This window comes from Plecotus auritus, assembly GCF_963455305.1.
Source record: "Plecotus auritus genome assembly, chromosome: 7".
In the NCBI taxonomy this organism is placed as follows: Eukaryota; Metazoa; Chordata; class Mammalia; order Chiroptera; family Vespertilionidae; genus Plecotus; species Plecotus auritus.
The window spans coordinates 147127315-147141978 of NC_137774.1; the positions used below are offsets into that span (position 1 = coordinate 147127315).

At 38.7% G+C, this 14664-nt stretch overlaps 1 protein-coding gene across 3 annotated transcripts in view; it reads left to right on the top strand.

Moving 5' to 3' along the window:
* Positions 1-14664, top strand: part of PDE4D (phosphodiesterase 4D) — a gene marked incomplete at its 5' end in the record, with an annotated part of 697671 nt that overhangs the window by 510175 nt on the left and 172832 nt on the right. For all 3 annotated transcript variants that reach the window (XM_080681780.1, XM_080681781.1, XM_080681782.1), the window contains 2 exons: positions 8731-8804; positions 11128-11177. In XM_080681780.1, coding sequence (XP_080537906.1) covers positions 8731-8804; positions 11128-11177 — 124 coding nt within the window. The remainder of the gene's footprint in view (positions 1-8730; positions 8805-11127; positions 11178-14664) is intronic.

A 14664-nucleotide genomic window follows, 5' to 3' on the forward strand; every position in this document is an offset into this window, starting at 1 on the left:
CAACTATAGCTATGCATTAGAATCACCTGGAAAGCTTTTATTCTAGGCTGCATCCCTGATCAATTGAATTAAAAAATCTGGGCCCAGTATTTTTCCAGGAAAAGATGAGAGCCTCTGGTGTAGACAGACTTAGGACAGAATGCAATAAAACTGATTTAACTTGGGGCATGAGACAGGTTTCAAGCCAACACTGACTGTTAACAAGAAATGTTAAATATTAGAATATGGGTAATCCAGAGAGGTTATAAAAAAAAAAAAATAATCATGTCAGACTAGCTCTAGTGCCTTGGGCAACTAATTAAACTTCTCTAAGACTTCTTTTTTCCTGTTGGTAAAATTGGAGGGAAAGGCTGTATAATGATAAGCCCGATTTCAAACCCCATCTCCTCCTCCTGCTAAATGAATGGCCTTGGGCTAGTCACTGAATTCTTCCAAGCTGGGTTTCCTCCTAAATGACAGTGCCAAGAGCACCCACCTCATAGGGTTGTTAAGAGATTGAAATAATACCAGGCTTGTAAAATAGCATAATTTCTACAAAATAAAATGCTTAATGAATTTTTAGTGTTATCGGTAAGGGCTTTTTCACTTATAAAAAGTCACACTAGGTGTTTTTTTAAAAAAAAATGCATAATGACAGTGTTTGGATAGTAGAATTATGTATAATTCTTTCACTTTTTCAAGTTTTCTGAAATTTTTTTTAATTGTTATACTTTAGATGAAACATTTAATGAATCCATAAATAATACAACTGTATAGTAGGGATTTTTAAATTAATGAAGGCAATTAAAAGTACAATAAAACCACCATCCCTTTCAGACAGTTCGTGTCTTATTTGCTTAAGGTTTTGCTGGTGATCATAAATTATTTATAGTAACTATATTTCTGTGTTTAAAATAATGTATGCTCACATGTTTTAATCATGTTTTGTGATAGCAAAATTATTGAAAGCTAAAGATTTTTAATTGCTTATTAATGAGAACCCATAATTTTTTCTAAGAGCTGAGAATGGAGTGAAAAGATAAAATCAGGCAAAATATATAAATAACCATCATCAAATATAGAAACAATCTTCCAACCTGAGCTTGTTCAGGTAGCTATTCTTGCTTCTAACTAAAATCTCTAGGTATTGTTGTAAGAAGAATATATCTAAATATATGATAATGAAAAAATATTTTGTACATGATATCTTCTTACTTCAAGTAGTATTTATTAATTTCTAATATATGTATTAATAAATCTGACTTGGTCTTTATCATTAGTGCTCTTAAATTCTAAGGAAATCTCTTCTTTTAAATAATCAGATATTTTCTATAGTGTACCTCTATAATCTCTAAAAGAACTAATAGAATTTCAGTACACTAATAAGTATATATGTGTGTAAAATATCACTTAGTCTGTGTTAGTAAACTGTTTAAATAAATATGTGTACTTAATACCCTCAGAAATGAGAACTTTGAAGATAAACCAACTCTGTGTAATATATAGGCATATCTGATGCCTGAGAGTAATCCGGAATGTATTTAGAAGCGTTTGCTTATGATTAGCTTGATGACTCATAAAACCTTGAAGAAGTTGGTCATTACCCCAAAGGCTGCAGATTCTTTTTAAGTGGCTTCATCATAGTTTTCGCAAATGGAATTTTCTAGGGTATGGGGTCTAGAAAGTTCCAGTAGAATTTTTTAAAAAGCATGTTAAAAACCCTGACCAATTTCACCATTAATAGAGCATCTTTGGGAAACCAGGTAAGAAAGAAGGGTTAGCAGCAGTCTTATCTTAAGCCCTATTAGGCACAACTACCTTATTTTGTTGACCTACCCAATAACTCCTCAAATTTTTAATACGAGATAGAATAGTCACCATTGAAGGCTAAATATTACAACACTTAAAATATAAGATGTTTATGTCACTTGAGGTGATACCATTATTATTCAGCCTAATATATCACAGTGCTTTTGCCAATGGACAGAAGTCAGTTGATGTTAGACAAGTCACTCAGAGACATGTTCAAATAGACCAAAGAATTCTCCACTTTCCCCAGCATGCTTTGGGGTTTGGAATGTCATACTAAATTCTTCTGGTGAAAAAGCTATACTACCTTCAAAATAATCTATTTTTGATAGAGAGTGTAGAAAAGATATATAGGCAAAAGGAAGAAAAGAAAATTTCCCATAATTCCAAACCCCAAAATAACTAGTATTGACATTTTATTTTATATTTCTTTAGGCTTATTTTTCTGTGCATATTTTCTTTACCACAGTTGTTCTTGTTGTTGTTTATTGGTTTGTTAATCCTCACCCAAGGATATTTTCCCCATTGCTTTTCAGAGAAAGAGTGGAAGGGAGAATGGAAGGGAGGGGGCGGGGAGAGAGAGAGAGAGTGATGTAAGAATATTTCTCTCTTTTCCGCATCCAGCGTGACTAGAGAGCGGGTCCAGTTCCTGAGTAGAGGAGCTGGGGATTGAGAAATAAAAGAAAGAGACAAGACACAAAATGGAAGGAAAAAGCTGGGAACCGGGTTGGACCGCTGCCCTCTTCCGCTGGAGAGACAGTGACCCAGAGCCCATGCAGCATGTTTATTTTATACCCCAAATACCAGGAAGTTTCACCAAAAGTCAAGACAAAGGAGATTATTTGCATTCTTGAGTAGGCCCGAGCATTCCTGGTGCTTGACTCGATTTACATATCAAAACCCACTACCCAACACCTGGGCTGAAATGAAGGTCAAGCTGATAACACCTTGCCATTTTGGCAAAGCATGTTCCCAGCCTTGGGTTCAACTTACAATTTAAAGAAATGGCCATGTGCCTTCCCAGGCGCTCTCTACAGTTAATCCTCACCCAAGGATATTTTCCCCATAGCTTTTCAGAGAAAGAGTGGAAGGGAGGATGGAAGGGAGTGGGAGAGAGAGAGAGAAACATCAATGTGAGAGAGACACATGGATCGGTTGCCTCCCACAGGAGCCCCAACTGAGGTATGTGTCCTTGACCAGGAATCTAACAGAGACCCAATGCTCCAACCACTGAACCACCCACCAGGGCTTTACCCTAAGTCTTTAAAATGAGCCTCCCACTATCTAACATAGACAAAGGTCTTCTCCCGAACCCATCTCATCTTCTACTCTTCTTTAGAACTCATTTTTTCTATGCCTGAATGTGTCTCCAAAACACAAAACGATCTCTCCATTTTTCCTCCAGTTGTGGTTTCCTGTGTCGCTAAGAGAATAAACTCCTAAATTATAAGAGAATTTAGGAAGCCATGCAAGGATATATCCCACGTTCATGGACAGGGCTGAAGCCCAAATCATTTTGAATGGACATCATCATCAGAAAGGATCTCACAGTAACCCATGTCCACAACACTGCCAGGGTTAGAAATTCTTGCTGGTGTGTTTAAACTAAACTCTCTTCCACTCTCAATTTATTATGTTACTAGAGGCCCGATGCATAAAATTTGGGCAAGGGCCTTGGCCCCAGCCCCACCCACCGCCACCGCTGCAGCCCCCACCCACTGTGGCTTTGTCCAGAAGGAAGGACTTCTGGTCTAATTAGCATATTACACTTTTATTATTATAGATTCTCCTGTAAGCTCAGCATCCTCTTTATCGTCCGAAAAAGTGACAGCTTTAAACATTTGATTTATTTCCATTTTGAAGTATTCTCCTCCTATGTTCATTCCAAAATCTTTTGGTGTGGGAATTTCCTTAGGCACAAAGGCTAGGGAAGAATCCCACTGCCATACCATATCCTACCACTTGGCAATTGGCATTTTTCTCCCAAGGGTGCAGGAACAATTTGGCCAGAGGTCTTGCAGGGACCAAGGAAACACAACACTGATGAAATGTAGGAAACCCTACTTTGTAGTCAGCTGCCTTTGGACCCACCAGTCCCATTTTTTGTTATGACTACCTTGTAAAACTCTAAGTCAACTGGAATTCTCATCTGGAAGTTAAAAAGAAGTGATAGCCCAACTGACATAGCTTAGTGGTTGTCGACCTATGAACTAGGAGGTCACAGTTCGATTCCCAGTCAGAGCACATCCCCAGTTGCAGCTCGATCCCTAGGGTGGGATGTGCAGGAGGTAGCTGATCAATGATTCTCTCTCATCATTGATGTTTCTTTCTCTCCCTCTCCCTTCCTCTCTGAAATCAATCAAAATATATTTTTTTTAAAAAGAAGTGGTATCTTTGATCAAGGAAAAGACAGAAAATACCCAAATATGATATTGGATCCTGGCTGGACCCTCACATCATTCAGACTAAGGAGATATGCCCAATTTCAAAATCCAGGGTAGGAACAACTGAGTCATTTTACCTTTACTCTAACCAAAATACAGCAGCTCAGATAATTTTATTAAAAATGTAGTAGTTGTCAGCCCTATGGAATATTACTCTTCCGTTGGTCATAAAACATTGTGATGTTTTTAATGCCCCTGAATGATCCCCGTTTCACAGAGCAGCAGCCGTCTGTGGCCTCATCACAGTCCCCCACTCGCTGACTCCACGAGGCTCCCCCTGCCAGGCTGTGAAAGAAGATGCTTATCACATTTCAGTTGCTTCTATCTCGTAGTTTTTCTGTATCCTTCATTTAAAAATAAAATCACAGCTAGCATCTTCTAGGGATCTATAAATCAATATTTGTTGACATACAAACAGAGCAATTTTGTATGGTTTGACCAACACATAATTTGGAAAGAGGTTTTATTTTCTATCAAAATGACCTTTCTATCTTATAAATAATCATAATTTGACTCCAGTTTTGTTTTTTGGTGTGTTTTTTTCCTGGAGGTAAAACCAAGGAAAGGTAATCTTTCTCCTTCCCACTTCCCCCAAGGCTTGTGGCAACACATAGTCTGTGTTTTAGTGCCATCTAGTGGTATAAAGACTATTTGAAATGAAAAACACAATCCTCAAAATCATTTCTTTGTTATTTTGGGGGGCAGGATTTTTTGTAACACTATTGCCATATCTTTTTTATTTTTTTTTACATTTTTTTATTGTTTAAAGTATTACATATAGTAGTACATATATCTCCTTTTTTTCCCCAATTGACCTTCTTCCAGCCTCCTCCACCCTCTATCGCAAGCCCTCATCCCACCCCCCCAGTGTCTTGTGTCCATTGGCCGTGCTTATATGTATGCATATCTTTTTTTAAAAAAGAAAAAGAAAATAAATTTCTGAATATTTTCAATAAATTATTGTTATACAAGTATACATTTCTTTTAGGCTATTATGTTCAGTTGTTTAACTTTTTAATGAATCCCACATTTCCTGCTGTTTTCAGTGAATGTTCAGAAGTACCTAAGAAAACCTGAGATTAGCATGCATAAATAACATTTAAGCCCTTTCCCGGGCTAGCACATGATCCATCTTTATGTTTAAGTTTTCCATAACACTATTATAATTTTTTTCCCAGAGTGTGTATATTTCTCACCATTGCCAGTGTATTTTTTACCTTGACTTATTACACTTTTGCTTGGAGGGACAGAAGAGAAAGAAATTACCTTAATTTTTTAACCATTAAGCTGTGAGAAAGAAAGCCTTAGGGACTTTTTGGTTAGCAAGTATTCGGAGTGAAGAAAATTACCGGAGCATTGAAACTCTGACAACGGTTCCTCCTAAAGAGTTGAATTCAAGGGAAATGAGACCTGCCCCAAATCAGAAGCAAAAACTAATTGGACCCTAACTCAGTGTCTTGAGTCAAACTGTTTCCAGTTCTCCCCTACAGCCTAGAGTGGCAGATGCCTCACTCTTTGGTTCCACAATGCAAATGAGAGTATACAAGACCAAAATGGTGGCCCTGGCTGGTTTGCTCAGTGGTTAGAGCCTCAGCCTGCAGACCAGAGGGTCATGGGTTTGATTCCTGGTCCAGAGTACATACCTGGGTTGTAGGGTTTGATCCCCATCCTGGATGGGGCAGAGGCAACCTATGGATGTGTCTCTCTCACATCAATGTTTCTCTCTTTCTCTCTCCCCCCCTCACTCCCTCTCTTCTACTCTCTCTAAAGAAATATACATATATATATTTTTTTTGGGGGGGTGAGGATTAACAACACCAAAAAAGATGAACACAGTGCATTTGCAATGGGGATACCTAGAGTCAATCAACTAGGTATAAGATTTAAGATTTGTCTGGGATTTTTCTTTATACGTCTGCCAGTATTATGTGTCATCGTGTGGAAGATAAGAGTAATATAAAATTTATAGGATATTATTTGTCCTACCACAAACACAATGATCTAGTACTTGCACACATAGGGAATGATGTATTTATAAGGTTATTTACTGCAGCAATGTTTGCAAAGGACAAATTTAGGAAACAACCTAAAAGCCAAGCAGTCCAGGGGACAGACAGCTGAATGTCTAGGGGAGGGACTGAGTGGGAAATGTCTTTTTCACCTTTTATTTTGACATATACATATGAGAGAACATATGTAGAGATTATCTAAAACATAAAGAGTAATACCAAAAATCAACACTTTAAGAAATGGAACAGTCCCAATACTTTCAACACTCTGGAGTATTCCTCCCCAATTTCATCTTCCTGCCTCCTCTCAGAAATAACAATAATTTTGAATTTTGCCTTTGTTATTGAGAGGGAGACATTTTACTTTTTACCCTTTTCTGTTTAAATTCTGCATCATCTGAAGATATAAATTATACAAAAATAATTACATTAAATTTAAAACCAAAACAAAGTAATGTAATTTAATATCTTTGTTAGGACAGAGTCAAAAGCCTTTATACCGAAATCCAATTGTAGTATGTCTTTTATGACAATATTTTCTTTCAAATGAGCCTAGAACATGAATTACCTGCGGTACAATTTCTATTTACCCAGCTGTCAAATGTAGTGCACTTAATATAATTTATTAGAATAAAATTCTCAGAATTCTGAGGTTAAAATTTTGCCCAGAGAACGGATCAATTAAGGAGTGCAATAATCTTATTTAAAATGTTTTATTAATGTATTTGATACTCCATTCTTAAAGCATAAATTAAGCCTGCATGATTTAGTGACAGTGGATTATTTATTGGATTTATTTCTGCATCATTCAAGATTTCATGCCTAATGAAAGACATCATGGTCCCATGTCAGCAGTTGGCTATTTGAATACACTGTCACAGGCAGCGTGACCTTTCAGTGCTGTGAGTTGTTTATATGTGATAATGAGCCAGGTTTTTCCAGTGACTGAGTTAATCGTGGCTGGCACCTTAGGAAGCACCATTAACTCTTTCCGGGGATAGAGCTGAAGGTCACTGTCCCAGGGCATAAACAGTACCCCCTTGACTTCCACAAATTCATGCCAATTTCAAAACACATCTCAGGCATTTTTTAGAATTTCTTCGAAAGTATTTAGACTGACTTGTTTAGGTCAGTGCCAAATGGGGGTGGGGGGAGGGAACCTGAAAACAGTTCTGGAAACCTTGGAGCAATTACAAATTTACATCTATACAAGTGCAATATTTATATAGATTAGACATATTATATTTGTGCAAACTATATATATTTGTATTATCAATTTATATTATCAGTGACAGGCATTTGTAATCCCCTGTGCTCAGACCAAATCATTAATCAAATGGAATGTTGCTAAAATGAGCGAATATTCACTGAGTACTTTCCTTTGCCAGGCATTGTTCTTGGCACCTAACTTGTCATTCCATATCATCTTCACAACATTTTGAGATAGATATAACTATTCCAGTTTATAGATGAGGGCACTGAGCTACAGGGAAATTAATGCAACTTGTCTAAGTTCACACACTGGAAGCATAGGTTGTCTGAGTGGTTATGTAGTACCTGATAGGATATTTGTAATCTGTGTTTTAGATCATTTAACATTCGGGTTGTCACCCAGATTACCTATAGTCTCACCTAATATGAGTTTCACCCTGGAGAAAACTTGCCCATTCTAGGAGAAAGTAAGGAGCTCTTGTAACTTTTCTAAGTCTCACTTCTAATTCTTTTCCACTTTCTAGTTTCACTGAATTAGAAAAAGGAAGGGCTGTCAGAGATAGTGGAACCCATTGGTCCTGCCTTCGGTGTGAGGATATGTTGTGTCATTTATTAACAAAATTTTATTGAGTATCTTCCGTGGCCCAGGCACTGTGCACACACATGGTGGTCTGATTTTGTGTGAGACATGCCTTCCTGAACACCTTATAATTCATGATTCAAATAATCTTAACAAAGCAAATAATTTCTGTTTACTAGCTAGACTAGCCATGTAGCAAAGGTGAAAAAAAAAACACCACAATTTAAAATTTACTTAGTTGTTGACTTTGAAACGATGACATTCTTGATGAGTTTCTGAAGAGAATTTGAGGGTAATTTTTTAAAAATTTTTACCTTTAAAGTGAGACTTTAGTCATATTTTCTATTACACGGTTTCAAACTTACATAAAAATGCAATCGTGCTATATGTATATCGCTTGAGATACTGTGTTGGTGGCCGTGGAGACTGCTGCGACGGTCCCCCTGTTCACAGACCACGTGGAGAAGTGGCTGGAAAATCCTTTCAGTCAGGCCTCTCTGGGTTTCACACAGACTCATGTAAACGTTACTAAGTAGGTGGAGATGCTTTAGTAGGATGATAGGAAACTAAGTTGCAAGCAATATCAAGTTTTCATTTAACAAGCCATTTTTCTAAATTGCCAAACCATTTTAAATTGCATTGAAGATGGCCCTACTTCAAGAAGTTTAAAGAATCTTTGTTTTTTCTTTTATCCTAGGTCTTGGCCAGCCTGCGAACTGTACGAAACAACTTTGCTGCATTAACTAATATGCAAGATCGAGCACCTAGCAAGTAAGTTACCCTTTGTTTTCCGTCCTTCCCCCTGAACTTTTAGGTTTTTTTTTTCTCGGTTTCATTGAACTCGAGGCAATATATTAGATTTCTCTGAGTCCTTCCTTGCCTTGTTGTCCAGCCATTTACACTAAGTCATATGGTGCCCTGTTAGTTTTCTATAAATACTTGGTAGTGATGGTTCTAATATCAGAACTGAAGCAATATGACAAATAAATATGGTGAGTCCACCCGTCAGAAATCACCTGGCAAAATCAGTCCTCCGCCCAGTTATTTACACTCAGGGTAACTTTATAGTTTTGACTTACTTCATAAATTAACCGTGGACAAATCATCTCATCAAGCCTAATGTCAATCCAAAGTCATCCTCTTAATTCTAAGTCAGTGATTACTTAGGGAAGCATCATAGCATAGCAAACATCTTTGATTTTTCTGCCAACTGTTACCAACCCTTAGATCAGCAGCATTATAGAGCAATTAATAAAATTGTAATTTCTGTGATAACAGAGGAAGCATTTGAAAAAAGGGAAGCTGAAATAGGAGGTGATTATATGGGGGGTCTAATAACTGAAATATTTAAAAAAAGAAAATTAATTTTTTAATATTAAATAGAAAACTGATTAATTATTCAAATGCCCATTATTTTGACAACCTATTAATAATAAAATGTTATTAAAATATCAACTCTAATCAATTGCCAGGAAAAAAAGACATTTCTTTAAATCAATATTAGGAGAATAATCAGTAGAAATTTATTTGGAATTATAATTTATCTAAGTGTGTAAAATTTCATAGTAGCTACTACTTCTTAAAGAGCACAAAAATCTGAACTTTTCATCCCATAATAATAAAATTGACCTCCCAAATTCACATTTTTCATGGTTGTTTTTTTGTTTGCTTGCTTGCTTTTTAAAAGCTCTAGCTATTGTGCACCTATTTTCTTTGGTATAAAAAGGTTTCTTAGAAATCAGTATAAATGCCTTAATCCAAATAATTGCATGGAACTAAGAAGCTTCAGTTGACTGTCCTGTTTTCTAGGTAATGAATTTGCATAGCCCTGTTCCCTCAGCCTGAACATTTGTTTCTCACTTTCTTCTTCTGTCCTCACCCACTGGGCTAATTGTCATTCATTCTTTAGGTCACAGCTTAATTCTGATTTCTTTTGGGGCATCATCCCTGACTAAGAACCAACATACACAGACCCCACACTGGCTCCAAACTGAGTGATACACCTTTCCGTCTGTGTGAGCGTGTCCTGTACTCCTATGTTAGCTCAGATGTCTCTATGCTCAACTCACCTGTTTGCTTGTCTAAACTGAGTGATCTTGAGAACGCCAGTCCCAGTAGCAGGGGTTGTAGCGGTTCACACTTGTATTCCCTGTGCCTGGCATAGTGCTCGGTGCGCAGTTATCACTCTGCATGAGCTCGCTGTCTGGAAGACCGAGGTAGTGGCGCAGTACGTGTGACCTGAGCTTGGGCTCGGAGGTGTTTACTCATGGCCGCAGGTCTTCGGTGCCCCATGGCTGCACACAATCTGCTGACTCCAAGGAACCCTTGGGGCTCTGGCATTTGGTAGCTCAGTCACCTCCTCTTTGGAAAGTCTGAGCCCTACAGGAGGGATGGATTACTGGTATCTCTCCCAATCCTTTTCAGTCTTAAGTTTTATCCAGGAAATTGTTTTAAGTGGCAAACAAGAAACTTTATAACTCCTTTTACACTTCCTTCAGACATGGTCACTTGGGTCCCAGCATCTAAACCTGAGGGAGGCAAACAGTTGATCAGACAGAAGGAAGGCATCTGCCTGGCCTTCTGTATCCAAGGAGGGACCTGAGTTCCATTCTATGCAAGGCTGAAGTTTTTAACTGATTGACAGTGACAGAACAGGTTAAAATGGAAAAGAGCAGCCAGCAGAAGATTGAAAGTCATAGCTTATGCCTGATCTTGACCTACAGTATGCTGTCCAGGACGACATCTAACCAAACAATATTATCGGGTAGACTCACAGTGACGTCGTAATTGAATATTGTCAGTCAACAAGAATTTCCTCTTCTATCATGTGCTTGTGACATTTATATCAGCTTTATTTACCTCAAAGTCTATAACTATGAGGTTTAACTGTTTTCTTTTTAGACATGTGTGATCTGAGCTCCAGGTCAAAGGGCATCTGGGCACTCCACTGGCTAGTGTGAAGAGAAATCTTTATTTGCATGTCCTAACAAAAATAATCCTTTCAGTTAAAATGGCAGATCTGAAATGACTCAGAGATTCACCAAGTCAACAAGCACCCCATATTGACTGCTTTGTATTTTTCTCTCTTTGTCAGAAGATCACCCATGTGCAATCAACCGTCCATCAACAAAGCCACCATAACAGGTAAGAAAGATGTGGGAGCTTACTCTTCTCATGTCAAGGAAGAAACCATATTTCCCAAGATTCAACATAATATTAACACCAATTTTATACTGCAATTGTAGAATCTTAAAGAAATTAATCCTTTATTCTCTCTATATCATTTCTCTCATGGATCTCACAAACTGTCCATTGGAACTATTCCTTGAAAAATCTTTACTGATGTACCACTTTTGGAACACTTTAAATGTGTGTTTGTACTAAATTTAACATTGCTCTAGGCATATATATTTTAAGAGATAGCATTTCCTTCAAAATGTTGACCATGTTGTTGCTGGTTTTATGTTATCAGTGTGATGTTAATATTTGGTAGCTTGGTCTAATGAAAGTGAAAGCATAAATAAAAGGTACCTTCCTAGTTTATCATTATCCCAGTTGTGTGTAGGAAAGAACACCCTTCCAGTAGTCCCTAATTTGGACCCAGAGAGTTGAGAATAAATTCAGTTTGGGAGGGGTGAGAAGAAATAATTATACAATATAGACAAGTTCAATGTAATCAATAGAACAGAAGTTGGGGAAGAAATGCAGAAAGAAGTATGAGGGACATAAAGGGTGGGAAAATAAAATTATCCCAATTCCTGTTAGTCTATTTTAGACATGGGACTTGACCTCAACTGAACCGAAACAGAACAAATGGTCTCATTTTACTGAACCTGAAATCAAATTGAATTCATTTGATCATTTCTTGAAACCCCAATTGATTCATTATTATAATTGACTGGGAAAGAAAACCTATGTTTTCTAAAATTATTACCAGAAGAAAATTAACGTATTATCCAAAATAGACCAATATTTCATTTGCTTAAAGTGTCTCCCTTGGACTCTAACTCATAATATGCTGAGGAGCAGCTTATTAAGTTATAGTGAGTGTCTAGTCAGCACTTTTTGACCTGACTTGTTAGTGATTTTTACATCAGAGTTGATTCTGCAACACTTATTAAAGTTGGTTTTTCCTGAATGTCTTTTCAAATGAGACTTGTGTTCAGTGAATATTAAATTATTGGTTCTCTTTTCCATGTTTATTTCAAGATTTTTGTTGGTGATGATTTCATAGTAAATGTCTGGTTCACCACTGTTGTTCTTGACATTGATCGATAGATGAATAATAACTGAAATTCTTGTGTATTAAAGTTCTTTGAGTAACAGATTTCTTCTTCCAAAACCCAAATTAATGTCAGTTAGCTTACATTTGAACTAGGTCAGATATTTCTATAGTCCCACTGTCCCTAGGCCCCAGGCCACGAGCTTGTGGGTACAAATTAGGCCATATTAGAACTAGACCCTTTGTTTCTAACCATTATCTATGTTAAGGGATGAACAGGCTAGGCTTGTGTGAGCATGTGCCTGGGGCCTCTAGTAAGAGACACCACATAGAACCTTGTCCCCAGTGCTGCTTCTGGGCACTAGTTCTGACCCCTATAAAGAGGGGCAAACCCTCCTCCCCACCCCTGTTGTTTTTGGACTAAGCAAGACTCCAACATTGTGTTATAAGCAGAATGCAGTGCTATTTTGGTGCCTGAAACCTTTTGTAGTTGAGGTCACACATGAGCCAGCCCACTGGAGCATCCTCCCAGAGGAGCAGCTGCAGGTAGCATTGGAGACTGTTGTGCCTAACAAGAGGTGGTGGGTGCTTAGTGGTCAAGTCAGCTGTCCACCCGTCCTGGCAGTTGCTTGGCACTGATTAAAAGGAGAGTAGTTACACTCCAAAGGGCACAGGCTTGGTTTTGAACACGTGTGAGAGCCCTCATGGAATGTTTACATAGTATGGAGGCACAGGAGCAAGACCAGAGGACATTGTGACTTACTAAAATTTAGTAACTGTGAGTTACTAAAATCTGGGAATTAAGGCCAATATGGCCTAATTTGTACCCACAAGCTCCTGGCCCGGGGCCTAGGGACAGTGAGACTACAGAAATATCTGATCTAGGAAGGGAAACTAATAAACTGCCTTTAGCTGTCTAGTCCAGCTGTGTTCATAACAAAGCACAATAGGCATTAACTGACTAGATAATGGAAGTGCCCGAGTGTAGCAAACCAAGGTGGGAAGGAAGGTGGAATGGGGGTGGGGGAACGAGAACAACATCAGGGGAGGGTTCCCCTGTCTGAGCCCATTCTGAGAAAGTGGGCTCTTAAAAACATGAATAATGATAATATTAGTGGTTGAGACTTTGATGGGATACTTGAGACACACAGAAAAGGTGGTGCTTGTGAATTCCCTCCCTCAGCAGCTGACTGCTCAGGTCCTACCACCAAGTTATGCCCCTGATCTTGGAACCCAGCTCTACCTTTGCACTTGTCCTGGGAATGGCAGGGAATGGTATTAAAAACAGTCAGTGGGACATCCTTTAAGATGAACTTGGCCTTCTTAGAAATTTTGTATAGGGGCTAGAGGAACAGTGTAGCATAGAGTTAAGTTCATGATTAGTCCAAAAGGCTGCTGTGGTACCCAGGCTCAGGATGCCTGGAGGGCACCTTCACGGAACATCACTGATGCCCGAGGATTGAGCAATGTGAGTGCTCTGCCCGTCCAGAATTCAAACCAATCTCTATCATGATAGCTGCATGGCCCTGGGCAGATTACACACCCTTTCTCTGTTTCTTCATTTATAAACTAGTGACCCGGCACGCAAAATCATGTGAGTCCTGGAATCCCTCCCCAGGTGCACCTCCCCATGCACACAGCCCCACCCTCCCGCCCAGAAAGAGTCCCGTGGCCGCTGCCGCCGCGGCCACCGTGGTGGGAGGCAGGACCCAGAAACGCACCCATGCCTCCTGTCAAGTCCTCCAAAGTCAAGTGCCCACCCACCCGTGTGTGCCTAGCCACTCACGCAGCCCTGCCCACCCACGCGCACCTGCTGCGCACACAGCCTCCTGCTGATGTGTCGTTACAGTGTGAGGGCATCACGATCATTAGCATATGTTGTATAGGATTATATAGGATTTTTATCTTTATTATATAGGATTGGTGACCATATGTCTTACAGTTGTTGCTAAATTAAACGAGTTCACAGGTGGGATGCACTTAGCTCCGTGCTTCACAGAGTGAGTGTTCAATACATCAGAGATGAATGAAATAAAGGGAAGAATGAGAGAAAAACAAGATTGCGGGTCATAAGAGTAAAAATTATGGAGGCCACTGCCCCAAATGGTCAAGTTGGAAACAATTCCTCTGTGCCTGTCAATAATGGGGCCTCCTATTTTCCCAGTGCTGGGTCCCTTCCTCTCACCACAGCCACCAACATTGGTGTCTTTATGATATGGATGATAAACTATTGTTCGGGGTGATTTTCAAAATGTAAGAACTTTGGGTCACAGCTCTTTGAAGGGAAAAATAACTCCATAACTTTTCTATAGACCAACTCCTTGATTTTTTAAAAAGAAGAGTGAAGAATGATGACTATCTACATATGTCTATTTTCTAAAGCTTCATCCTCTAGAACTTAGAACCTTT